The sequence below is a fragment of the Selaginella moellendorffii genome, unplaced genomic scaffold (assembly GCF_000143415.4).
Source record: "Selaginella moellendorffii unplaced genomic scaffold, v1.0 SELMOscaffold_15, whole genome shotgun sequence".
NCBI classification, from domain to species: Eukaryota; Viridiplantae; Streptophyta; class Lycopodiopsida; order Selaginellales; family Selaginellaceae; genus Selaginella; species Selaginella moellendorffii.
This window is the reverse complement of record NW_003314276.1, coordinates 2,407,721-2,431,609: the sequence shown is the minus strand read 5'-3', so window position 1 is coordinate 2,431,609 and position 23,889 is coordinate 2,407,721. Positions and strand designations below refer to the sequence as shown.

General features: G+C 42.5%; 7 protein-coding genes across 7 annotated transcripts; 3 read left to right on the top strand and 4 right to left on the bottom strand.

The window, feature by feature from the left end:
* The first annotated feature begins 12,130 nt into the window (after positions 1-12,130).
* Positions 12,131-12,920, top strand: LOC9633208. The gene is made up of 3 exons (XM_002970896.2): positions 12,131-12,322; positions 12,378-12,496; positions 12,562-12,920. Exons 1-3 carry the CDS (start codon positions 12,244-12,246, stop codon positions 12,838-12,840), a joined length of 477 nt encoding a protein of 158 aa, XP_002970942.1. The 5' UTR covers positions 12,131-12,243; the 3' UTR covers positions 12,841-12,920.
* A 1,216-nt stretch (positions 12,921-14,136) lies between these two features.
* LOC112346529 lies at positions 14,137-14,882 on the top strand. Its single transcript, XM_024675683.1, has 2 exons — positions 14,137-14,477; positions 14,576-14,882. Exons 1-2 carry the CDS (start codon positions 14,390-14,392, stop codon positions 14,827-14,829), a joined length of 342 nt encoding a protein of 113 aa, XP_024531451.1. The 5' UTR covers positions 14,137-14,389; the 3' UTR covers positions 14,830-14,882.
* Positions 14,829-16,141, bottom strand: LOC112340477 (ABC transporter B family member 15-like). The gene is made up of 2 exons (XM_024675682.1): positions 15,395-16,141; positions 14,829-15,345 (listed from the first exon to the last, which is right to left on the bottom strand). The coding sequence occupies exons 1-2, from the start codon at positions 15,793-15,795 to the stop codon at positions 14,982-14,984; spliced, it is 765 nt and encodes a 254-aa protein (XP_024531450.1). The 5' UTR covers positions 15,796-16,141; the 3' UTR covers positions 14,829-14,981.
* Positions 16,142-16,425: 284 nt separating this feature from the next.
* On the bottom strand, positions 16,426-17,208 carry LOC112346519 (ABC transporter B family member 15-like). Its single transcript, XM_024675649.1, has one exon. It carries the CDS (start codon positions 17,206-17,208, stop codon positions 16,426-16,428), a length of 783 nt encoding a protein of 260 aa, XP_024531417.1.
* LOC112346518 (putative multidrug resistance protein) lies at positions 16,932-17,669 on the bottom strand. Its single transcript, XM_024675648.1, has one exon. The coding sequence runs from the start codon at positions 17,667-17,669 to the stop codon at positions 17,223-17,225; it is 447 nt and encodes a 148-aa protein (XP_024531416.1). The 3' UTR covers positions 16,932-17,222.
* LOC9633207 (putative multidrug resistance protein) lies at positions 17,666-18,721 on the bottom strand. Its single transcript, XM_024675647.1, has 3 exons — positions 18,488-18,721; positions 18,071-18,444; positions 17,666-17,933 (listed from the first exon to the last, which is right to left on the bottom strand). Exons 1-3 carry the CDS (start codon positions 18,719-18,721, stop codon positions 17,666-17,668), a joined length of 876 nt encoding a protein of 291 aa, XP_024531415.1.
* A 3,374-nt stretch (positions 18,722-22,095) lies between these two features.
* LOC112346517 (pentatricopeptide repeat-containing protein At4g02750-like) lies at positions 22,096-23,829 on the top strand. The gene has a single exon (XM_024675646.1). The coding sequence runs from the start codon at positions 22,096-22,098 to the stop codon at positions 23,827-23,829; it is 1,734 nt and encodes a 577-aa protein (XP_024531414.1).
* Positions 23,830-23,889: the final 60 nt, after the last annotated feature.

Here is a 23,889-nt window from a genome sequence, read left to right as displayed (position 1 = left end):
TGCTCGTAAAGAAGGATGGCTCAATGTATACCTTGAACAAAAAAATAGTGAAGGATAAGATATTAATGCCACATATAAATGATACCTTAGACAAGTTTGGTGAAACCCAAGTGTTTACCAAAATTAATATAAAGAGTGGATATCATCAAATTACATATAAGGAGTGGATATTATTAGATTGCAATTGATGACATATCTATTTCCAAGATGGCATTCAACATGAGCTCTGAGCATTTTAAATTTATAGTTATACCATTTGAATTAAGGAATGCACCAGCTATATTTAGTTGGTTGATGATGGAGGTATTTAAATATTATCTTCACAAGTTTATAGAGATTTTTTTGAATGATATTCTTGTTTTAAGCAAGAATATGGAGCATAAGTTGCATTTGCATAAAGTTCTTTTATTACTATGTGATGAAAAACTTTATGTGAAGAAAAGTAAATATAAATTTGCAAAGTTAGAGGTGGAGTAGTATGACATTTAAGGGTGTCAAGACAAATTCAAGAAAGGTGGTTGTAATAGAAAGTAGTATACATTAACTTTAGTGATCGAGTTACATAATTTTTTTAGTATGGCTAGTTATTATTGATATTTCTAGTGCAAGTTTGTAGCATAAAAATGTGCTATTTGAGTGGAAGAAGCCATAAAAGGATAGTTTTGTGGAATTGAAACAATTATGGAGTGAGACTCTAATGCATTATTAATCCATCAAAACCTTATAAAATGACATGTGATGCAAGTGGTTATACACTAGAGGGAGTTTTCATGTAAAAGAGACAACTTATTGTATATGAAAGTCAAACTTTAAATCTTATGGAGTTTTGATATTCCATGTATGAACAAGAGTTACCTTCAATTGTTTATGCTTTGCAAAGGTGGAATCACTATCTTTATAGTGTAGTGTTTGTAGTATTGATAGATAATAAAGCTCTTGTATATTTATTCACATAAAAAGAGTTAAATGCTTTGTAAACTTAGGCATAAACCCATTAGTGAGCTCCCATCCACATACAATGGTAATATCTTCTTTGAACTACCACCTCTTTATAAGCAACTAAATTTTTCCATTCTACTTTAATTACTTCACCACATCTTTGACCATATGAAAGAATCTCACTCACAACCTCCATAAGTTCTATTTTGGACTTAGGGGCTTGTTAACCCCAAAAATGATATCTATACCTCTCAACCTTTGCATTTGATCCATATGCTCCATGTGTCCGATCCCATGATCGACACCCAAAGGTACCATCGATATATTAGCCCGTTATAATAAGACTATATGCACTCACCTTTATCACACTAGTGGTCTAAGACCATCTATATCATAGTCTTGTCTCTCAAAAATTGAACCTGTCCATGAGTGATTATCCCAGATCCATTCTTTAGCATCCTTAAAATGCCTGTAGATATGGGGGAATAGCCTCCCCTAATATCCCTTTTTTAGCCTCTACCAAATCCCTTTCCATCCACGGTTATATTCGCCAACACTGCCACTGAGTCAAGGCTTGAAGGCCTAACCACTACATCCCATTGACCTTAGGACTTCCTTGCCATATGATCGCTTTCTTGGTCACCACACAAGAGGATTACTCTTCCTTTCCACAGTCTAGGATATTAGGACGACATTTTGAAACACTACGCTCGTATGCAAATTTCGTAGGTACTCTCGCCACCTTCCACCCTTCGGTGCCTTAGCCATGTGGTTAGAGCAAGGTTCTAATGAGCCACGCCAGGTATCTAAGTAGGTAGTGCCATCCACACTTGGATTGGGAGCATTGACTATTCGATTTCCTAGAGGAGCTAGAGCTGGCTCTTGAACACTTCACTAAATTACCCTGATTATATATCCATATTTACTCTAGCCTTGGACTCCTCAATGGATATATCATCACCCAACACGTGGGGTATAGCATTCCTTGGTCACACTGGCATTTTTTGGCCAAACTGGCTCAACTAGAGTTCTCCCCCTACTATACGTTTGGTGCTCACCAAACCCCCTAAGGTTTGGGAGATGAACGCTTTAGGCTTTCACCCTTGAACTCGAACTTGAACTCAGACTCGGATTCAATCTTAGTCTTGATCTTGGTCTCGGTTTCGGTCTTGGTCTTGGTCTTGGTCTCTTTCACAAACTCTATCTCAGGTCCATCTCGGACTCGACATTAGACTCTATCTCGGGCTCTATCTCAAGTCCATCTCGGACTCCATCTCAAGTCCATCTCGGACTCCATTTTGGGTGCATCTTAGACTCTATCTTAGGTCCATTTTAGATCCATCTCAAACTCTATCTCGGACTCCATCTCAGACTTATCTCATGTCCATATCAAACTCTATATCAGACTCCATCTCGGGTTTATATTAGACTCCTTTTTAGACTCCATCTCGGACTCCATCTCAACACTTCCACATATCATATATTAATCCTCTTATGTCCCTTTTCTAGAGACTCACTTACTGCTTGCTTCGTGTTTGTTCCTCAAGCACTTTGTTGGGAGTTCCACTCCCACTCTCGACTGTCTCAGTTAGAGCTTTTAGTTCAAATGTGTTATGCTCTTTTGGCTTCCACCTCAGCCACTATCATGTAGCACCCTTTCGGCTCCACTTTAGGGCTTAGGGATTTGTGTCTCACACTCTTGTCAACTCAAAACAAAAGGGGATAAAGACCAAATAAAATATCCACAACTAATGCAAGATTAAGGCCACACATATCTAGCACTTCGAAGGCATATTGTCCATAGCTCATTGTGGTGGGTATTTAGATTGTGTGAATAATGCATGCAATCGAGAGCATAATAAAAATTCCATATTTTTGTAAGGGTCAACAATCAATCCTCCCATCTATGACACCAATTTTGCAAGAATGCTCCATTGTGTTGTGCCATTTGCAGGGCTAAGATGTATTACTTTCTTTCACATGATGGAGAGGTTGATAGAGCTACAGTATATTTTGGCACATGCACATATCTAATGCATAAGTTCAATCAACTATTTTAAAGATGTAATGTAGATAAAAACTGTGAGAAACTCATTTGCAACGCCGAAGCATATTCAAAAGACAGTGCTGAAGGATTTTCTACTTGATCTGAGCTACAAAAAGACTCAAGTGGATGAGGCTAGCTTGTGGGAGTTACTATAATGCATGCAATCTGTAACTAGCCTCAGGAGGTAGTAAAATAATATTATATATTTTTCAATAATATCTCTCTTATATCTTGTTTAATTTAGGATAAATCTTGGATATATGAATCTCGAGAGGGGAAATGCAACAAAAAAATTAACTCTATCTTTGAACTATGAGTTTATTCATGGGAGTTTATTTCTAGATCAAATCATTAGTGAGCAGAAGCACCCTTTCGTCTTCAAAATATTTATCATGGGCCCTACCTTTGGTGTAGATCTTGTTTTCCAAATGGATATGTTTGGGTCAAATGACCTTGTTAATGCATGGGTATATTTTGACCATATAGAGTGAGTATTAAGTTGAACAACCATGGGAGGTCATATGTATTATCCGATATAATTATTTTTCTCACTATCTTAAGCATTGCCCTTTTCATAGGCTATATCCCAACTTGACAATTGCAATAGCAGAGTTTAAAGTACAAAACCATATAGCCTAGGAAATATTTTGGAAGTCCCTCTCTGACATTATACTAAAGCAGATTGGTGAGTTTGCCAACTTTCGTAGTTTTATAGAAGATGGGCCTAGGGCTAATTAAAATGGCGTCAAGGCAGTTTTTTGGAATGGTCAACCTTTAAAAAGTCGTGAGAGGACTTATGAGTTCCATTATATTTAGAGCATAAACCAACACTGCTACCTTATCAAGCTAGATTTCCATAGCATGTAAGGAGTTGTGCAAATAATGGTATGTTACACCTTTTGAAGAAGTGAATGAGGCAAAAGCAAACAAGATCCAAATGTGGTGGTGTGAAGATGACCATACGGACATAAATTGTCTACCATAACTTGAGTCATGGTTAGGGTGGTAAGAAGTTAGGATATTCCAATGAGGACATCACTCTCTTTAGGTTAGTTTTTCTTTTCTCTTTTTTTTTTATTACCTTTTAATATTATTTTTTTTCATTAAGATCAACCACTTGAAGATCTTGCATACACACTAATTGTGAATCTCTCAGAGAGTAAGTATTAGAGTTGGCATTCCTTTAAGGCATGGAAAGGGAAGATGAATCTATATGATACGTGCATGTCTATTAGATTTAATACATGCTATAGAGTAGTCTTCAAAAGCCTTGGCATTTGAGGAAGGAAGATATATGAAAATAAAACATTTGGTTGAGATGTTATATGATCGGATGAAGAAGAAAGTGACTCCATCAGCATGAACAGTAGCAACTGTAGTGAAGGAAGTGGTCTACAGCATATCTATGGAATACACTCCCTAGGCTTCTATTGGTGACATAAAGATTGTTCACTTAAAGTATCACTTTTTTTTTACTAGTGAAGATGTTGTCACAGATCTTGGAGCGAAAAGCTCTCACAGTCCTGATGTTGAATACTATTCTACTCCAAGACACTGCTTCCAAACTAAGCAACCTCAAATGGTTGATGAAGAAAGTGCATCACAACATATTGAAGTCACTATAGCGTGGAGCCGAAGGAATGGCCACATACTAACAAAATCTAATGTAAGATGTATAAGGATGCTTTTGAGGGGCAAATGCTGAGCCTAAATCTATAATGACAAATCTACTTCTATTTCAACCTCATGCTTTTATGGGGAATGAAAGCAAGTAAGATTTTCAAAATGGTATTGGCTATATTGCTAACCATATAAAGTGGCTTGAAGACATTATAGTGATTAAATATAATGCAATATTTAAAAAATAGTCAGTTGCTAATGGAGCCATACTCATCTTAGCATTGAAAACTTTGAGAAATCTAGTTTCAATTTTGAGAAGAGAGTTGAAGACATAAGTGACAAAACCAACACTATTCCCCCAGAGATGCATAGGAGGCCAGCAAGAAAAAGTAAGGTAATTAAATTTATTGGTACTATCTCCAAGCAAAAACATGGTAAAATAAACTTGGCTTAAATGCTTGAGTGTGAGATTCTCTTCATGAAGTACATCATTGCATTTGTAAAGGAGTACATAGTCAAAACAAAAAGTGAAGAATATACAATTATCATTCAAGACCTTTTTTTTGCATATGTTTAGACTTTATGAAATGTGAGGAACATGAAAAAGTATATGCTCCTTGCAAGCATATTTGTACTACATTTTCATCAACATATTACACCAGGATCCTAAAGTGGATATTCATATACACTAAGCAAGCTTTACTATTACTAAGTTGTAGAAGACTTTTGGGTTAATTAGATCTTCCAAGACTATTAATGTAATTCTATTATATTCTATATAATTAATAAAAAAAATTCTTATTTCACTTTTCATTTCATATACTTTAGAAGTGTTCTTTTCAAAATATTGCACATAGTACTTATGTGTCTCTATTTTTGTCTTTAGCATCTTATAAAATATTTTATAGTAGTCTTTTGGGTGTATGATGTTATAATGTGTTGTGAGAGCATATATATATTGATTATTGCTATTGTTTCCACTGAAAGACAAAAACCATATAAAGCATTTCTTGAAAGTCACAAAATTGCAATTTTCTAAAACAAATAGGAGAGTATTCTTTTTCACTTAATTTGATGCACCCTTTGTCATTGCATTTATTTCCAACTCTTAATCATTATCTTCACTATCCTTTTTTTCTTTCTTTTGTATGGTTTGATTGTGTTGTGCAATAAGATGACTATTGCAACTTTTAGCTCTTGAATTACCACTCTAAGAAGAAAGATTGCAAGAGCTAAAATTACCATTATTAAAACCTATAGACATTTGTGTATATTTCCCTCTCTTTGAATAAAAGTGCAAGTGAAGATCCATAAATTTTAAATACTATACTATAGCAAACCCCTCAAAAATATATTCTAGAGAAGAAATAAATCTCTTTTTTATATACAATAAGCTCATATCAATAGTTGGTTTTTTCTTTTCAAACGGTTATATGGCCTTATATAAAATCTTATTTCAAATTTAATAATTTTTAAATTTTGACAAACTTGACATTTACTGCTAGAAAGTACAAATTATGGATTTAAAGAAGTAACAAGATTACTTTTTCTACAAATATCTTATTTTATGTTCTAACAAACATCCCTATTATTGCATATAATTAATATTTAAATTGTTAGAACAAGAATAGTCCTTTAGAACATTTTTATCTATGTAATTTGTAAAGAGTTGTGAAATTATTAGATTTGTCACAACCTTAATATTTTAAAGTTTATAATATTTGTATTAAATTACAATTGAAATTTGAACTCAACTCATGAGCTGAACTTTTTAGCTCATGTGCTCAAAAGTGGTCCACACTCAAGGATTGTTGTGAATGAGATTATGGGTATCAAAATTATTTATCGGTGAGTCTTTTTGAATATTCTTCTCTTATTGTTATGACAACAAGATTGGTATTGTTGGACTCTTTGTCAAACCCTCTTATGCTAGTGGAGTTAATAAATATTGAAGTGTACTTAAACTGTATGAGCATAACATACTATTAGTTAAACATACTTGGCTAGGTAAGGAGTTTCTATCTCATTATGTCTTGTACTGGCTAGTGATAAGAACCCTCATGTATTAAGCTCCAATGCTACATGATAGGTTACTATGTTTACCAAACACCCTCACTATCATGCTCTATATATTAATCTTGTTTGGTTTCCTTGGATATTTATGAAAAGTGGCTAGATTTACTAATTGGGCATATCTATGAAATGTAGAGATTGTTTTGAACATAATAGTATTATTCTTGTGTTTAGATTTGCAATCTAACATTATTCTATATTTAGTAAGTTTTTATAATTATTCCAAAAATTAACTTCTAGTGTGAAAGCCCAAAACATGCTTCATATAAAAGGTGGGTTCTAAATTTATAATAAAGATAGTGGGTAGATTGGATATGGCTAATCAACCTAAAGTATAGTCTAGTTTCTACTTATGCGTTTATCTTTATTTTGTGTCTAGTTTAAGTTTAAACCCAAGCTCTATACCATACTAGCTGGTGATATACCTATATTCTCACATTAAGCCACTAATATGTTAAAATGGTGTCAGACTCCATTTCGCTCTATTTTACATGTTGGTTCTAACAATGGGATGCTAGATACTCTCGAATTGTTCCAAAGTTACTTCATACTTCTATCTTTTAGCTCCTTAGATTATACACTCAAAAGTCATTCCATGCTTTGGTCTGCTGCCTTTGGCTTACGTGTTCAAGCTTTCACTCTGTGTTTATCCTATGGTAAAACATCATAGAGTAAAGGGTGAAAATTATATATGCTACAAGAAAAGAATGTTGAAACACCACTCAATTGAGGAAGAAATATCTTATAGCATTCACAAACACATTAGTAAAACTATTGACTTCCATTTAATAAATCAATTAGTTAAAAATAATAATGGCATACTCATTGTTAAAAGTCAACTATTGAAAAGATCAAACCCCACCATCTTAAATAAATGGGAAACTACAATTGACTTCTATTATTCTTCCGCAACATAAAGGAAATTTTTACAAGCTTGGCACTAAATGTACCTATACATATATTAAATGATATCATGTTATATTTTTAGCCAATAGAAAAACTTGCATAACTTTTCAATCACATGACAATATCTTATATACCTACTTAAAATAAGAGTTATAGTAAATATGGAAGAAGTGTGGAATAAAGATTGAAAGCACTACTAGTTGTAAATGATCATTAGAATCAATCTTCATATAAACTAAAAAAAAAGTCATTCTTAAGGAGATATTAAGAATGTAAATGCCAAAATGACAAATTATTAAAAAGTGATGCAAATTTGTTAAACTCATCAAGAAGTTTTTGATTTATAGCTCATTCATTTAAAGAAGATAAATCCAACTTTACATTTTATTTTATTGAACATCAAATATGGTAATCATTAATGGTATAAAATCCTCATCCAAAAAATCTACTAATGGTGAAACAATAGGCTCTTTAGGAACAAAAGAAGAGAGCAAAAAAAAAAAGAAGAGCTTAAGAAAGAATATCAACATTATGTAAGTGATTAAATTTTCATTTTACCTTGGTCACTTAACTACATTTTCATCTATTTAGAGGAGTTTCACTTACAACCTTCATAAGTTCTCATTTTATCTTAAGGTACTTGCTAAGTCCCCAAAGGCCACACTACCTTTGCACTTGGTCGAAGTGCTTTATGTGTCAAAATCCAATTGCAAACACCCAAAGGTATTACTAATATCCCAACCTTTTATGCTAAAGCTTTATTTATTTTCATTATCTCATTAGTAGTATAAAACCACCTATACAACAAATTTGTCTCTCTAGAACCAAACCATCCATTCTAGGGGTGGTCATTTTATAACCACTCTTAGGATATCTTAAGATATAGGGGAACACTATCCTCTAATACTTCTTCTTCAATCCCTACCCAAGTCTTTCTTTATTCACAATAGTGTTCATATTGAGTTAGGGCTTAAAGGCCCATCCACTAAATCCTACTAATCACCAATACTTATTACCAAGTAAAAGGACCATTTTTTTTCTTTCCACTATCACCATACGCATTACTAAGTAAATGGACTATTCCTTATTTTTCCACTATTAGGGATTTTAGGATCACATTTCAAAACACAGCAACCAACACAAGTCTCACGACCTTCCATCACTAAAGTACCTTAGCCACATAATTAGAGTGAATTTTCAATAAGTGATACAAAGTATCTAAGTAGATAATGCCACTCATATTTGGATTTGAAGCATTAACCATTCCATCTCCTATAGGAGTGTGGTTTGGATTAAAATAAATCCAATAATAATAATAGTATATATATTTATATATAAATAATTATAAAACATATTATAAAAAATCAAGGGAGCCTACATCTTTGCACTCTAGAACTTCTATGGGTAGCAAAAAGAATAACCTTTTAGCATTTTTTTTATCTGCTACAGCGTTCTGGTGTCTGTGGAGTGAGCACTGACCACAGCAGCAACTCCAGCAGTGGCTCATGGCTTGACAGCAAAAGCATCGGTCCTCAAGATACTCAAGAAGAAAACTGCAGTTTTAGACATAGAAATGTCTGGAAACGAAGACATGTGAGGAGAGGTGGAGTTTTGCAACGTCAGCTTTGCGTATCTCTCGAGCATGGAAATGCGCTCAGGAAACAAATGGCACTGGTAAACCAGGAACCAGCTTTGTTTGCGATGAGCATGAGAGATCGTATGGAAGACAAGGCAAACGCACATTTATCAGGTAACAAAGAAAGAAGGATGCATGGCAGTGCTTTACCAGAGGGATACGAAACAAATGCTGGCGAAGGGGGCCATCCTTCTCTCGAGAGGATAAAAGCAAGCTCTTGAGCAGTGATAAAAAAAGCCACGATTCTTCTCAACAAGCTCTCGATGGTGAGTCCGAGTCCGCCGTCTCGCAAGCCCTGGACGACAATCGTTGTTGACGATCCGGCCGGAGATCTCATCGCAGTCACAAGAGCTACTGCCCAATGGCTGATACTTCGCTCCGATCCACTCTCAGCTCTAGCAATCGAGGAGGAAAACGTAACTAGGGTTGCTAGCGCCTTGCCGCAGTGCCGCCATAAATCCTAAATAACATTGTGATGGAGTCTAGGCCTAGAGATTGATATATATCGTTCTTCCTTGACGAATATGGCAGCCGATTCCATTTTCTAGAATATTCAGATGCAGATACCGACTCTGTGGGATATTTGGATTCTGATTCCATAGATGAAAGTTATCCATGCTCCACCTTCAGTGTAGGCTGTAATCATTACGTCCTCACAAGAGGAAGAGAATTTTTCACGGTCAGAAAAAGTTTGCAAAAGGGAGTTCTGCCACATTTGAAAGTCTCCTGGAGTTGGCAGAAGCTGTATTCCTCTCAATATTGAGCTTGCCTTAGTACATACAGCTATATAACAAGGTCAACGATTGATGCTGTAAACAAAGGAAAGGCAGACTATATAGATGTTACAACCATATAAATACACACTTATATATACACGTCGTGTCGTGGAGGACGCTTCAGTGCGTGCTCAAATAACACAAAATCGAGGGATTCGTCTATGTGATCGAGAACGCGTTTGCAAACAGGGAATATGGTGAACTCCCCGGGGCGATCGCAAAGGAAGCAACACGAGGCCAGGATCACTCCCACCCGGAACGAAAGCATTCTTGGTACCTCCAACGTAGGCCGTCCCAGGAGATCGATCATGCATCCATACTGCTGGTTCGTGGGGATAAATCCGTAATCCAGAGTCATGCCACCCTCTACATTCCTGGCGTGGCTGCAAGCATTCGGCACGGAAGCAAAGCTCGACTCAACAGGCTGCTGCATTATCTCCTAGAGTTTATGGTAGCCGTTACGAGCAAGCATCGAACATCTCGCTGCGGCATCGTACCCATATCGGGCATATGCTGCAACCAAGAAAGGTGTGTACGAGCAAACCCACAAAAAATAATTCCTCGGCCTCGCCAACACGTTCGTTATTTGAGTACGCTTCCAGCATTGCATTGCGTCCCTTCTCATGCAAAACATCAAAAATGATCTTTGCCACTTGAAGATGCCCAAACCGGGCATATGCTGTAAGCATTGGAGGCCACGCCATAGAATCTCGCATTGAATCTTAAAAAAAATTTCATGGCTTTCAATCATCGCCCCCCAGGAAACAATGTTTCTGGCATGGAATGGACCCGTTCAAGTGGCGAAGATTAGGCAGACAGCATCGCATTCCCCGGCAAGAGCACGTCATGAGAGCATTGCAGTCCACGGCGCAAGATCATATGCCGGCATCAAGCGATAGAGCTCCATGGCCGATCTCAGATCACGTCCCGTGCATCCAACCCAAAAGCGCCTGCGATCTAGACTTGGCTTTCCGTAAGCCGACAGCATGGAGTTCCGTGAGTGACCCGGCATTCGACTGAAGATCTCGCGAGCTTTGTCAATATGGCATACGCTGCGAGCATCGTCGTCCAGGAGATCACATTCCTGTCCGGGAAGCGATCAAAGAGATTAGACGCCAAACAAGGTTTCCTAACCAGTATCGTGTTCCAGAAACTGTAAGTATTGATAATAATCCATCCTTAGCTGTTGGGCGAGCACACAGAAATCTCTCTCTCTCTCTCTCTCTCTCTCACACACACATCTGTGATGATTTATATCCCTTCTTTATGGAAAGATTCGTGCTTTAGAGTTGATCATGCTTACGTCACAGGGCAACTCACCGGACAATAGAGTGAAGTACTTTTGTTCAAGAACGCTACTCAATAAAGAACAACTATCAGATAAGTTTTCACCGTTCCAAAGAATCGACAGGTACGTATTTGTGCGCGCGAGAGAGACTCGAGAGCTTTTCTCTGAGAGAACTGATTGATTGGATTCTTTTATGCCTTGGCAGCTTTGTATCAGAGCAAGACTAACGAGAAATTCTCCGATTCTTCTTCCCGTGATCAAGGGTGATTATTCCAGGGACGGGAATGATGAGGCGTAATAGGATTGATATTTTCGGATATGGAAATTATTCCTTTACGGCCGGACACATATTCGCGGCCATCATATTAGCACCCAAGCTATTAAAGCCTGGAATGTGTGAACCTTGGACATAGTAAAAATACTCCATGTACCATGGAGTGTACAAATGATGCACCCGGGGGTTGCCACATTTGGAAATCAACTCTGGTGGCACGCACACCCCAAATGAGGGAATGTCTCGTCACCGCCACCATGCATGCACCGATTTAGGGCTCTTAAGTTGCCGCCACCCTGCAATTGGAAATACTAAAAACCCTTGGAATGATGGATTGGAGCGTGTGGTTGATAGGACTCGAACTAATCTAGACCAACTATATCGGTCGGTAATCAGTTCCTTCCTAATCTTACATTCAGTTTAAAGGAAAAAAAAAGGCTTTTAAAGTGAATTAGTTGGGGTATTTATTTTAATTATTTCCCTGTATTCGTCACGAGTTCCCAAATTCCAGTGTTTTACTATAAAGCCTGTTAGATTGCTCCATAGATTTGGTCATGTTTGTTAAGTTGAAGAAGAAGAAGGGAGAGTGGACTGGCCAAGACTGACTCAAAAGTACTGGAGCTTCTCTGTTTTTCTTGATCGATCATTCCTTTTCCTCTTCTGGTTTTTCTGGATCGATCGTCCATGTCGCGCGCTGCGATGATCCACAGCGCTCTGTTCTTGATGGCTTTCGTGTGTTGTTTCTACCTCTCGGTGACTACAGGTGTGCTCTTTTGGGTCATCTCGTTCTTGATTGATTGGTTTTTGGTGATTTCTAGATTTCGATTCTCGGGGAATCTCGGCTAGGAAGCTGCTGGCGGTGACACGCCCCTGTCCCGGCTGCGTTTCTTTCCCAAGAAATGTGCCAAATTTCCGGACGCGATTCCGCCACCAGCAGGTTTGTGAAAGCATTTGAAAGTTTTCTTCCTTCTCTTCGAGACTCTAACGAGTTCTTCTTGCCAGAGGATCCCACCGCGACCACGCAGGGATCACCCGGAGAGCAATCAGCTCGTGGGAAGAAAGATGCTCGAGTACCAAGCAGCAGCAGCAGCAGCAGCAGCAACAGTAGCAATTGAGAATCACCACGGGGGTGATGATCGCAAACTTGTGAATGTGAATCGATCCAGTGAAGTTCGCGAAGTTCATCAAATCGACCACCCGGATCGATATGTTCCTGGGGGCCCTGATCCTTTACATCACAGATCGACGCCTCCATCCATGCTCATTCCCGATTTGAACTGAAAAAAAAAAACGAGCTTCATTCTCCGTTTTTTTCTCGTCCTTTACATTTTGGGAATATGCCAGGCAAAAGAAGATTCGAAAGAAAAAAAGGGAAAAAAAATTCAATTTTGGAACTTCTGAAATATGTATATAATGACTTTTGAAAAATTATAATATAGCACCAGCTTATGTCACGACATTGTTGGTAGTTCTAGAGTACCAAAAATCGACAAGAAAGATGGAAGAGAACTTTGGAATATGGAAGAAACTTTGGCTGTTGAACAGTCCAAGTGATAAAGACGGGTGGAACGTGAGCTCAATCATAGGGAATCCTTGGATTGTGCTTTCAAATTCCCCATTGTTTAGTAGTGTTTCCACGAGAATCATACAAACACCCATCAACAAGTCCGGGAGCAAAGGTTTGTTCTTCGCAAGAATTCACGGCGAGCAACGCCATGGATCTCGAGCATAATGCAAGCAACTCGACACAGAGAGGCAGGCAGACAGACAGCACGCATCGATCTCCTCGCCCCAGAGATTCCATGCCATTGCCTCACAGAAAAACATTGCGGGGATTAAACAAGGAGTTTCCGCAGTAGAATCTACGAGAGACATTGATTCTCCAAAAGAAGCCACACGACACAACATTAGAAAAAAACAAGTTGGTTGTCTTGCTTTTGTAGGCTTTCCACAAGCCATGAAATGTTCTTCTTTGATCGTTACTGGCTTTTTTTTGTTATAGTGGGATGCGAGTGGGATTTTTTGTATCCAAGCCAAGCAGGCTCGCAAGCTCCGGGCAGGAATCATTTGGAATCTGTGGAGGCTTGTCTCCTCTGCAGGAGCGAGCTTTTCTTTCCTGTAAGTTTTGTCTGCCTGGAAAGCTGCTACGTTGCTCGCCACCACCAAAACTTCGCCACCGCCACCGCCACCACCACCGCCGCCACCGCCACCACCGCCACCATTTTGTCTGTGACTCCTTCTATTCTTCCAACGATTCTGTGCTTTGATTGCCCAATTCGTTCCGTTAAATCCATCCCTCATGCGTTAAACGAGAGAGCTCTCAAATCAGGAATGAATGCAAAAGCTGTGTTCCATCTTTCTGTGTGTGTCTGTCTGGCCGTGTTGGAATTGGAAACAAAAGGCTTTGTGCGCTGTGTGTGTGTAAGTGTGTGTTAAAAAGATGGACAAGACAAGACACGAAAGAGGAAGAAACGAAGAAACCAAGCACGGATTAGTACCTCGAGCAAAGGTCTCATCGTCGCTCGGGTATTTATACGGCGTGTTCTTGCGGGATCTTTGTGGAGTGGGAGTGGCAAACGGCCGTTTTGTTGAGGTCTGCTTGTGTTCTAGAGAGATCTTTGTCGATCGTTGGACGAGAGTTGAGTGGTTTTTAAGTGTAGAGTTGTATGATTCTGCTCCTCCATTTTCTGTGATTCTTTTTTCCTTTTTTTTTCTGTGACGCTGTGCTTGGAGGTGTGAATGATGCTTTGCTCTGTGTAACTTGTGCTGTGCTTCGAATCATTAAGCTAGCTCCTGTGCTGTTTCTTTGGCCATCATCACTGCCAAAGCCATGACTCCATCCGCCAAAAGCAGCCACCGTGTTGTGGCTATCATCCTCCTCCTGCTTTTTCCACTCATGACTCGCTGCGTTGGAGGAGGTTCGTTCGTTCCAGAGCAAAAAAAGAAGAAAAAAATTCGATTTTTTCTCGAGATGATCCGAGATACTAACGAGTGTGGCTGTTCTCTCTTGGTGCAGGACCAATCCAGTCGAGGAAGCTGGTTTCCAATCCCGAAAGAGAGGCTCCATCCGGCCCTGACGATCCGGAGCAGTACCGGATGAAGCACAGGACGAGCGGCTGCGGCGGGAGAGACTTCCAGACCGCTCCATCATCGAATGATCCTCCGGCGGTGGTCGCCAAGCCCGATCGAGACGTTCCAAATGGTCCCGAGGACCCCTACTCGTCGCATGTCAAAGAGATGTCTTCGTGCTGGAAGCCTCACGCTCGATAGAATGGAAGAAGTATATAGCTCCCTAACGAGTAACGATGATATGTATCAATCTCTATCACAATGTAGCTACTTAGGGTTTATGGCGGCAATGCGGCAAGGCGGCAAGGCGCTAGCATGTCTAGGTACGTTTGGATCGATCGTCTCCTCGATTGCTAGAGCTGAGAGTGGATCAGAGCGAAATATCGGCCATTCTTGGCCAGGAGCTCTTGATGCTTGCCCTGTTCCGAAACCCCGCCATTCTCCATCACTGCGATGAGATCTGCGTGTTGGATCGTCGAGAGCCTGTGAGCGACGACGATGATCGTCGTCTTTGCCGTGCTGCCGTGCACGATCTTGTCCAGGGCTTGCTGGACGGTGCGCTCGGACTCACCGTCGAGAGCGCTTGTTGCTTCGTCCAGGAGAAGAATCGCTGGCTTTTTCATCACTGCTCGAGCGATTGCTATGCGTTGCTTTTGTCCTCCGGAGAGAAGGACGCCTCCTTCGCCGGCATTTGTTTCGTATCCCTCCGGGAGAGCACTGCCATGCATCCATCTTTAGAGAGTTTTCTTGGAGAGTTCTTTGGTACCTGATGAATGTGTGTGCGTTTGCTACGCTTGCTGCTTCGATGATCTCCGCGTCCGTCGCGTTGTCTAGGCCATACGCTATGTTGTCTCTGATGCTCATCGCGAACAAAGCTGGCTCCTGGTTTACCAGTGCCATTTGTTTCCTGAGCGTGTGAACGTGGATGCTCCTCATGTCTTTGCCGTCTAGGAGAATTGTGCCTGCTGTTGGTTCGTAGAATCTCTCCAGCAGAGCTATGACTGTCGATTTTCCCGTCCCGCTCCTTCCAACCAATGCTGCAGTCTGGCCTGCGTCCACTTTAATGCTGAAGTTCTTTAACACCAGTATTTCCATGCTCGAGGGATACGTAAAGCTGACGTCGCGAAACTCCACCTCGCCTCGCATGTTGTCTTCGTTTCCAGACATTTCTACGTCGGAAACTGCTGTTTTCTTGTTGAGTATCTCGAGGACCGATGCTTTTGCTGTCAAGCCATGAGCCACTGCTGGAGTTGCTCCTGCGGTCTCTGCTAGTGCTCGCCCGGCGGACACCAGAGCGCTGTAGCAGATCACAAAATTCTGGAAGGTTATTCTTCTTGCTACCAGTAGTGTTCCTCCATACCAGATGCAGAGGGCATAGAAGTTGTAGAGTGCAAAGAAGCAGAAGCCGTAGAGAAACCCTGCAACTTGAGATGCAGCCAGAGTTCTCGCTGAGGTGGCCTTGATTTCTTTTAAAACCGTGTCTTGCAAGCAGTAGGCCGTGATTGTTTTCTGTTGTGAGGCCGCATCATTGGCTAGATCACTAACTCTCTTGTGCTCTGCAGCAATCTGACGCATAAGTCCGATGAGGCTCCTGCTTCTGGCGTAGAAAGCACCGGCGATCAGAAGTTGAGGGATTGAAGCGACAACTGCTAGCTTCCACGACAGGCAAAAGCTCAAGCTCATGCAAAAGACAACTGTTGTGATCACCTGTACCAGCGACTGGCCACGGTCCCAAAAGAGTTCTCCGACCTGTCAACCAGGACAACAGTGAGAGAAGTTGCAAAGCAAGCAGGTCAGTCAGCCACTCACGGTTTTCGCATCATTTCCTAGGCGGTTGTAGATTTGTCCGCTTGAGTTTCCATCCTTCTCAAACCATCCCACCTCCTGCTGAAATATCTTAGCTAGCATTGCACGTCGTATTCTCATCGTTAGTGCTGCTCCAGTGACTCCAGCTCGGTAATGCAGGTTGAAGTTTGCGATGAAAAGTGCCACAGAGGCCAAGATATATAATCCGCATGCGAATCTCACTGTGTGCTTCAGCTCCTGGGAGGTTTGGCTGTAGAAGGCTGCAACTGTGACTCCATTTAGTACGCCATTCGCTGGAGTAATGAATCCGGTCAGTGTCGCACTGACTACTATCATGCATCCATGTTTCCACTCTGGGCTATTCAAACTGAGTATCTGCAGGAAAGTCGAGCACCCTTGTTTTTGTGCTGGAGGAGTGCCTTTGACGCTTGAAGGTGCGGCTTTTTTTTCTTGCTCCGTACCTTCTGAAATGTTTTTTCCGTATGTCAGATGCTCGAACCCGTTATACAGCACGCCAAGGTCTGTATCGCTCCTGTTCACGTTTTTTACTATGCCTGCGTAGATCCCATCCCTTCTCGAAAGCAATTGCTGCTGTCGTCCTGCCTCGAGCACCTTCCCACCATCCATGACAGCGACGTAGTGTGCATTTTGGATTGACTTGAGCCTGTGCGAGATTGTTACTGTTGTGACGTCCTTGCATGCGTTGTCTAGAGCTTCCTGGACAACTCTCTCGGACTCGTTGTCGAGTGCGCTCGTAGCTTCGTCTAGCAGCATGATGCGTGGTTTCCTCACGATGGCTCTTGCGATTGCAATACGCTGTTTCTGACCCCCTGAGATTTGCGTACCCAGTTCACCAACCTGCAAAACGTCTTGCCTTGCATGTTAGGTGGATGTCGATCACAACATACCTGCGTGTCGTATCCATTAGGTAGTCTTTGGATGAAGTCGTGTGCATCGGCTAGCTTCGCAGCAGCAATAATGTCTGCCATACTGGCTCTCTCGTTTCCATATAGAATGTTTTGCCTGATGGAAGAGGATAACAGCGTCGGCTCCTGGCTTACCAGTCCAATCCGGCACCTCCACCAGTTTAAGTCAAGACTTCTGATGCATACACCATCCAGAGTGATTTCACCTGCGGTTGGATGATAAAATCGCTCTAGGAGCGCAATGACTGTAGACTTTCCCGATCCGCTTCTTCCCACAAGAGCGGTAACCTTACCTGCAATGTTTTTCATGCAGATTGAAGATGAGGGAATTCCAGCCGCTTACCAGCCGGAATATCTAGCGTGAGGACTTCAAGCGCGAGCTGCGTGGGCCTGGATGGATATGAGAAGCTGACACTTTTGAAGGCTATGTGACCTTCAACTGTTCTAAGCTCCAGTCCCGCCCGTCCTTGGCATTGCTTGAAAGGTGCGCGTTCTATGGCTTGAAGAATGTTTTTCATCGCGTTTTGGCCCTCAATAAGTCCTTTGCTGTCGCTTATTGCAGTTTGAAGCTGCCTGCATCACGCTCAACGCGAACATCATGGGAGAGAATAGACGTCAAAACTTACGCGGAGGAGATCATAAAACCAACCCCGACAACAAGGATTTGAGCTCCAGTGCCATGGTTTTCAGCAACCAGCTTGCTCCCGTACCACATCAAAAGAGCCCAGATCATCAACGAGATGCCGTTGAGGCCTACAGTCACTCCTTTTGCCAGGCTTTCTACTCTCTCGATCTCGGCCACTTTCTCCAGAGAGCTGGAATACAGCTGCAGTGTTCTCTTCTCGCTGGTAAAAGCGTACGCCACTCTTATGTTGGAGATTGCCTGCTTGACTATTGTTCCACCTTCTTTCTGGGAAGATAATCTCTTCTGGGCGCACTTTCGCACAATCCTTGCATAGAGAACACTCGGTAATATGAGCAGCGGCGTGCAAGGCAGCAGAAGTAGAGAAATCCTCCATATCAACACTACTGCTACCAGGTAGCCTCCAAGAAAAAATGCAACGCTGTAGATAATGTTCCCGATCTGCAACAATTTCGTGAAGAAGAGAAAAGCGTAGAGATGTTACCTTCTCTCCGATTGCTTTTTGGACTAACACCAGATTGCTGGTAACGTTGTCTATCACGTTCGCAGTAGAGTTGTCAACATCGCCAACGCTTTGGCTCAGTAGCGAGCTCATATACATCAGTCGAAGCTTTCGAACTTGCCGGTCGGCAGTGCAACTCCAGCAGCTCACATCTGCCAAAAACTCAGGTCGATTGATCGCCTTTAAAGTATACGATACTGAGAAACTCACTGACATACGCAGCAAGCATTGCGGCAGTGGCGATGGAGAGATACCTCTGAGCCTGTTGCCAAAGATCCAGCTCTAGCGTGGTCAGTATTCGAGCTTTGTCTTAAGGAAAGATTAAACTTACGAATTCCTTGGGATGCGTTTTCATAGGTGATGATTCTGATCGCCCGTATTGGTCGTAAACAAGGCTTGCGACAATGAGAATGGCCGGCAACGCGAGGCCATTAGCGGCAGCAGCAATGGTTCCAAGAATCATCAAGGTGGCGTCGAGAGTAGTTGCTGCGCGAAACAAGCTCGTGGCAGCCATGACTTCCGAGGTAAGACCAAATATCTCTTTTAAACCACTGAAAACTCATCACGATTCGATTCCCACTCACAGATACAATTTCTTTCGAGCAACAGAGAGCGAATTATCGTGCGGAACAAAATCCGTTTTGGAAATATCCGCTCGGAAATAGGCTGTGGACTGAGCTCATCCGGTCGTGCCAGGTTCGTGGAGAGGATTCCTCAAAGTTTGCTCGAGTAGCAGCAGGAGCAGCAGCGAGAAAAGTTAACTCCGGCAAAGGACGAGACCTTTGTTGTGAATCTCTTCGTCCAAATGTATGAGAAGCACAATTGCAGCAGTGGCGATGGAGAAACAAGTTGCAAAAGTTGCAGCTCTATTCGAGCTTTTCTTTTCCAAAGATTAATGCGTTTTCATAGGCGAAGGTAGTAGTCGTTGACAATGAAGCTACTGGAGCTTTTAAAGTTTCTTGGTTGTCACCAACAACCAACTCATTGGAATTTTACTCAACAGCAAACAAGGACTCTGACGATCATGTCACACTTTGTTTACCAGGGGAACTTTATTTGCAAGAATATTCTTAGAAAAACCTTAGATGAAGGTCATCGCTGCCCATGAGGATCCAGTCTTTGAAGAATGAGTCGCAGAGCTTGCTTCTCCAGCGCTTGCACACCCCTCTAGCTGCGCTGATTGATTGGACTCAACACGCTAGATGCGATTCTACTGGCACTGGCACTGCCCGAAAAACAATTGATATTGGCAACTTTGCTAATCAAAATTACTATTGCAGATTCTGACTCTGCCATCCATCATTCATGTGGGATGTGGACTTTGCAGCGCTTGAAAATGCTACTGGAGTTCCAGCTCATGCATGGGCTCTTAGGCTTCACCTTTTATGCACCATGTTGGATTTGGGGTTGGGCTTTATTTCGAACTTGGGTTCAAGTTCTGACGTGGACACGTGGTGAAAGTCCAAAGCACTTGATTACTAAAATGTGGTAAGCTATAAACTCAAGGATGAAGTGTTGGCAGCTAAAGTCAAACCTCACTCCTTGTTGGAATTTTGGCTCAGCTGGTCAAACTTAGGCTTGAAGTTGGGCTTGAACACAAACTTGAACTTTTACTCAGCCTTGTGCTCGGACTTGGGCTCTTACTCACAATTGAGGTCAAAATCAGACTTGGACAAATAGCTAAAAGGGACTTGGGCTCTTAACTCACACTCAAGATGAGACTTGGACTTGTGTTATCTCAAAAACATGAGGAACTTTTTTACTTGATGATGGATGGAAATGGAGGTTCTCAGGTAGTGCTTAACTCAGCTTCTCATGCAAACAAGAGTTGGCTCACTTACCAAAGTCCCATCATTAGAATTCAATGGCTTCTTTTATGTGCCTCACCCTGTGGGCTTCTTGTGCCCACTACTTTAGTAGCAAGCACGTGTAGCATCTATCAAAGTGTTACTTGATCAGTGATTCAAATGTGAAACTCTTTGAGCAGTGTCCCATGTGTGAGTGCTCGTGGCCTTTGGGGGGTGGGGTTGTGTAAAGGTTCTTGGCCAATGAGGTGCCTTCAGTGTGGCTTCCCTGGCACCCGCTCCAACATTCTACTGGGCAGTGTTGCTCAATCCATGGGTAAGGAATTCAAAATGTTTCAGGCTTTTGATCCAGGCTACCTTTGTCTATGACTCATGAACTCAGAAATGGGAGAGTCACAGTCAAATTGGTGACTATGGGCACCAGTGGGACAGATAGACTATGGATGTAGAGAAAGAGGAGTGGATTGTTCGTAATGAAGAACTGGGAAGATGGCTACCATCCTGGACGCATGAGGATGATCCATGCGTAGACAACGACACCTATTGAGCACTTAGTAAGTGGCAAAGATAATTAGTTACAGCGTCAGCTTGTGGTAGAATCTCCACTGGGAATCTTGTCAGAAGAGCGTGGCCGTTGTTTTTTCGATAGATGGGTTGCTTTCGCACCAAGGCAAAATCAAGAATACTTATGATTCTAGCTTTAATAAGCTTGTCTCGTTGAAGATGCTGGTTCGGTGTGGTGAAATTGTGGGTGAAAATTATATTATTTTGTTTTTCTTCTTGGGGATAGCAGCCTCTTTCTTAAGCTCATTGCCTTTCTCGGCTTCCGGAGCAGGAACAGCGCCTGGCTCTTCTCCGCATCCAGGACATTTCGAGGACGTGGAGAAGGACTTGCTGTGCGCCGTGTCTCAACAAGCACCTCTTCCAGGAGGCTCTTCGTCTACCTGAGCTCTGGGGACATGCCAGGGTCCGCCTCATCGCCACTGGTTCTTCGTCCCCTCCCTGGGATTACAATCTTGTGGTGTGGTGCTCGGATGGCGTCGTTTGGAGCTTCATTCGCGACCAAGCGCAGTGTCACATTGTGACGGGGGCATTGCTTGATGGATCGCTGCTGCTGGCGACGTTCTCTGTCGAGCGGGCCTGGAGGTGGGAAAATCCCTGACGACGAGGGTGCTCTAGTCCTCGAAGTCCCTGGCCACGGTCAGGATGCCGCTCTGGGTGTCATAGGATGCTTGTTCCCGCACAGGGATTTGAGACGGGCGATCGGAAACAACCGGGAATCCTGGGGTGAGGGATTTGGTCCTCGCACCAGATGCCCAAGTTGATCCTAGTGACACCCCAGTGAAGCACGTCACTTGGATGAATGCTTAACTCGTTGTGCCTAAGGGGCTGCATTTGCTGGCAACGTCAAGCATGGGAGGGACGGTGTCTGACTAGCTTTGCTAGACAATTTGTGAAACATACTTGAAAATATCATTAAATTTTTTTAAAAAGAGAATATTGCTATAAGTTCATGGCACAATGGTCTGAGCTGCTAATGAAGCAGTTAAATTTCAGTCAAACTAGGTCTATATCAGCTGAAAATGTAGAAGAAGTGGTACTTCCAACAATCCTCCCAAGCATTGTGTAGAAGAAATTTAAATGCTGTGACTGAAATACTAGTTATTCAGTGCTTCCACTAGACTTTGTGGGTTTAAACTTCCTTGAGCCAAACAAAATTAAAGTTGTTAATCCGTCCCTTCACCTTTTGGCGAGCAATTGCATGTAGAATATCCGCTTGGAATTATGCAATGGAGTGAGCTCATTCGATCGTGCCAGGCTCTCTGCGAAGTGGAGAAGATTCACCAAAGTTTCCTTGAGCAGCAGCTACAAAAGAGAATTCCTGCAAAGGACGAGACCTTTGTTGTGAATCTCTTCGTTCACATGTATGGGAAGCACGGCAGCGTGGAGGGCGCCCGTGCCGCCTTCGATTCGATCGTGCTCAAGGACGCCTTCTCGTGGAATCTGCTGCTGGGGGCGTATGCCCGTAACGGGCATTTTGATCTGGCCATTGCCGTGTTTGATGCAATGCCGGACTGGGATCTGGCGCAGTGGAACACGATACTGGCGGCAGCCATACAAGTAGGAAACCTTGCCTTTGCCTCTGATTTCTTTGATCGCTTCCCGAACAAAAATGTGATCTCCTGGACGACGATGCTTGCGGCGTATGCCCGGTCGGGGCATGTTGACCAAGCTCGCGAGATCTTCAATCGAATGCCAGGTCACAACCTCGTCTCATGGAACTCCATGCTCTCGGCTTACGGAAACCCGAGATCTGCTTCTTCACAGCTAAGTGTAGATCGCCGGTGGATCAACGAAGCAAAGGGGCTGTTTGATTGGATGCCTGCCAAGGATATGGTGTCATGGACCTCGATGATCAACGCATTTGCGAGTGGCGGCGATCTCAAATCAGCCATGGAGCTCTATCGCTTGATGCCGGCATATGATCTTGTGTCGTGGACTGCAATGCTTTCATGGGCTGCTCTTGCCGGCCACATCGAATTTGCGAGAGATCTTTTTTATTTTGAGATGGCTGCCTGGAATCTTGTTTCCTGGAATGCGATGGTGTCTGCCTATGCTTCATCTTCGTCACTGGAACGGAATTTGGCGGGGGAGGCAAAGGAGCTATTCGATTCCATGCCAGAGAGAGACATAGTTTCCTGGGGGGCAATACTTGATGTATATATACGCCACGAAAATTTGTGCAAAGCTCGAGAGCTTTTCGATTCTATGCCTAGGAGAGATTCTATGGCGTGGACTTCAATGCTTGCAGCATATGCCACCATTGGGCATCTGCAGAAGGCTAAGATTGTCTTTGATCTTTTGCGTGAGAACCGAGATTCCGCTACGTTCAATGCAATGCTGGAAGCGTACTCAAATAACGGGCGTGTTAGAGAGGCCGAAGAACTATTCTATTGTGGGTTTTCTCGTACACACGTTTCTTGGAACACCATGCTTGCAGCATACGCCCAAACTGGGCATGTGTTTTCAGCCATGAAAACTTTTGTGACGATGCCAGAGCGAGATGCAAGCTCTTGGGCATCAGTTCTTTCGATGCATGCTCGTAACGGCTATCATGAAAGAGCCCAAAACCTATACGAGACAATGCAGCAGGAGGGACTTACTCCTGCCGAACCGAGCTTTGTTTCTGTGCTGATTGCTTGCAGCCATGCCGGGAATGTAGAGGCTGGCTGCTACTACTTCTGCTCCATAATTCTGGATTACGGATTTGTCCCCACGAACCAGCAGTATGGATGCATGATCGATCTCCTGGGACGCTCGGGCTACATTGGAGGGGCTCGAGATCTTGTCACCAACATGCCTTTCGTTCCGGGTGTGGAAGTCTGGGCCTCTCTCATGAACTCGTTTCGAAGCCAGCGTGAAGACCACGAAGCTCGCGTTTCCTCCCTTGCGATCGAATCACACCCTGGGGAGTCTTCACCGTATTCCCTGCTCGCAAACGCGCTCTCGATCACATAGATGACTTCGATCTTGTATTCTTTGAGCACGCACCGATCTTTGAGCAGCGTCACTAAATGT

What these genes read in the sequence shown, in the direction of transcription:
- LOC9633208 (XM_002970896.2), top strand. Translation starts at nt 12,244, where the DNA reads ATGTCGCGCGCTGCGATGATCCACAGCGCTCTGTTCTTGATGGCTTTC. An exon ending in CTACCTCTCGGTGACTACAG is followed by an intron (nt 12,323 to 12,377) that starts GTGTGCTCTTTT and finishes GGTGATTTCTAG; the next exon opens with ATTTCGATTCTCGGGGAATC. An exon ending in CGCGATTCCGCCACCAGCAG is followed by an intron (nt 12,497 to 12,561) that starts GTTTGTGAAAGC and finishes TCTTCTTGCCAG; the next exon opens with AGGATCCCACCGCGACCACG.
- LOC112346529 (XM_024675683.1), top strand. Translation starts at nt 14,390, where the DNA reads ATGACTCCATCCGCCAAAAGCAGCCACCGTGTTGTGGCTATCATCCTC. An exon ending in GACTCGCTGCGTTGGAGGAG is followed by an intron (nt 14,478 to 14,575) that starts GTTCGTTCGTTC and finishes CTCTTGGTGCAG; the next exon opens with GACCAATCCAGTCGAGGAAG.
- LOC112340477 (XM_024675682.1), bottom strand. Translation starts at nt 15,795, where the DNA reads ATGTCTGGAAACGAAGACAACATGCGAGGCGAGGTGGAGTTTCGCGAC. An exon ending in AACGCACACACATTCATCAG is followed by an intron (nt 15,346 to 15,394) that starts GTACCAAAGAAC and finishes GATGCATGGCAG; the next exon opens with TGCTCTCCCGGAGGGATACG.
- LOC112346519 (XM_024675649.1), bottom strand. Translation starts at nt 17,208, where the DNA reads ATGCTGCTAGACGAAGCTACGAGCGCACTCGACAACGAGTCCGAGAGA.
- LOC112346518 (XM_024675648.1), bottom strand. Translation starts at nt 17,669, where the DNA reads ATGAAAAACATTGCAGGTAAGGTTACCGCTCTTGTGGGAAGAAGCGGA.
- LOC9633207 (XM_024675647.1), bottom strand. Translation starts at nt 18,721, where the DNA reads ATGTCAGTGAGTTTCTCAGTATCGTATACTTTAAAGGCGATCAATCGA. An exon ending in AAAAAGCAATCGGAGAGAAG is followed by an intron (nt 18,445 to 18,487) that starts GTAACATCTCTA and finishes AAATTGTTGCAG; the next exon opens with ATCGGGAACATTATCTACAG. An exon ending in ATCTGGGCTCTTTTGATGTG is followed by an intron (nt 17,934 to 18,070) that starts GTACGGGAGCAA and finishes AGCGTGATGCAG; the next exon opens with GCAGCTTCAAACTGCAATAA.
- LOC112346517 (XM_024675646.1), top strand. Translation starts at nt 22,096, where the DNA reads ATGCAATGGAGTGAGCTCATTCGATCGTGCCAGGCTCTCTGCGAAGTG.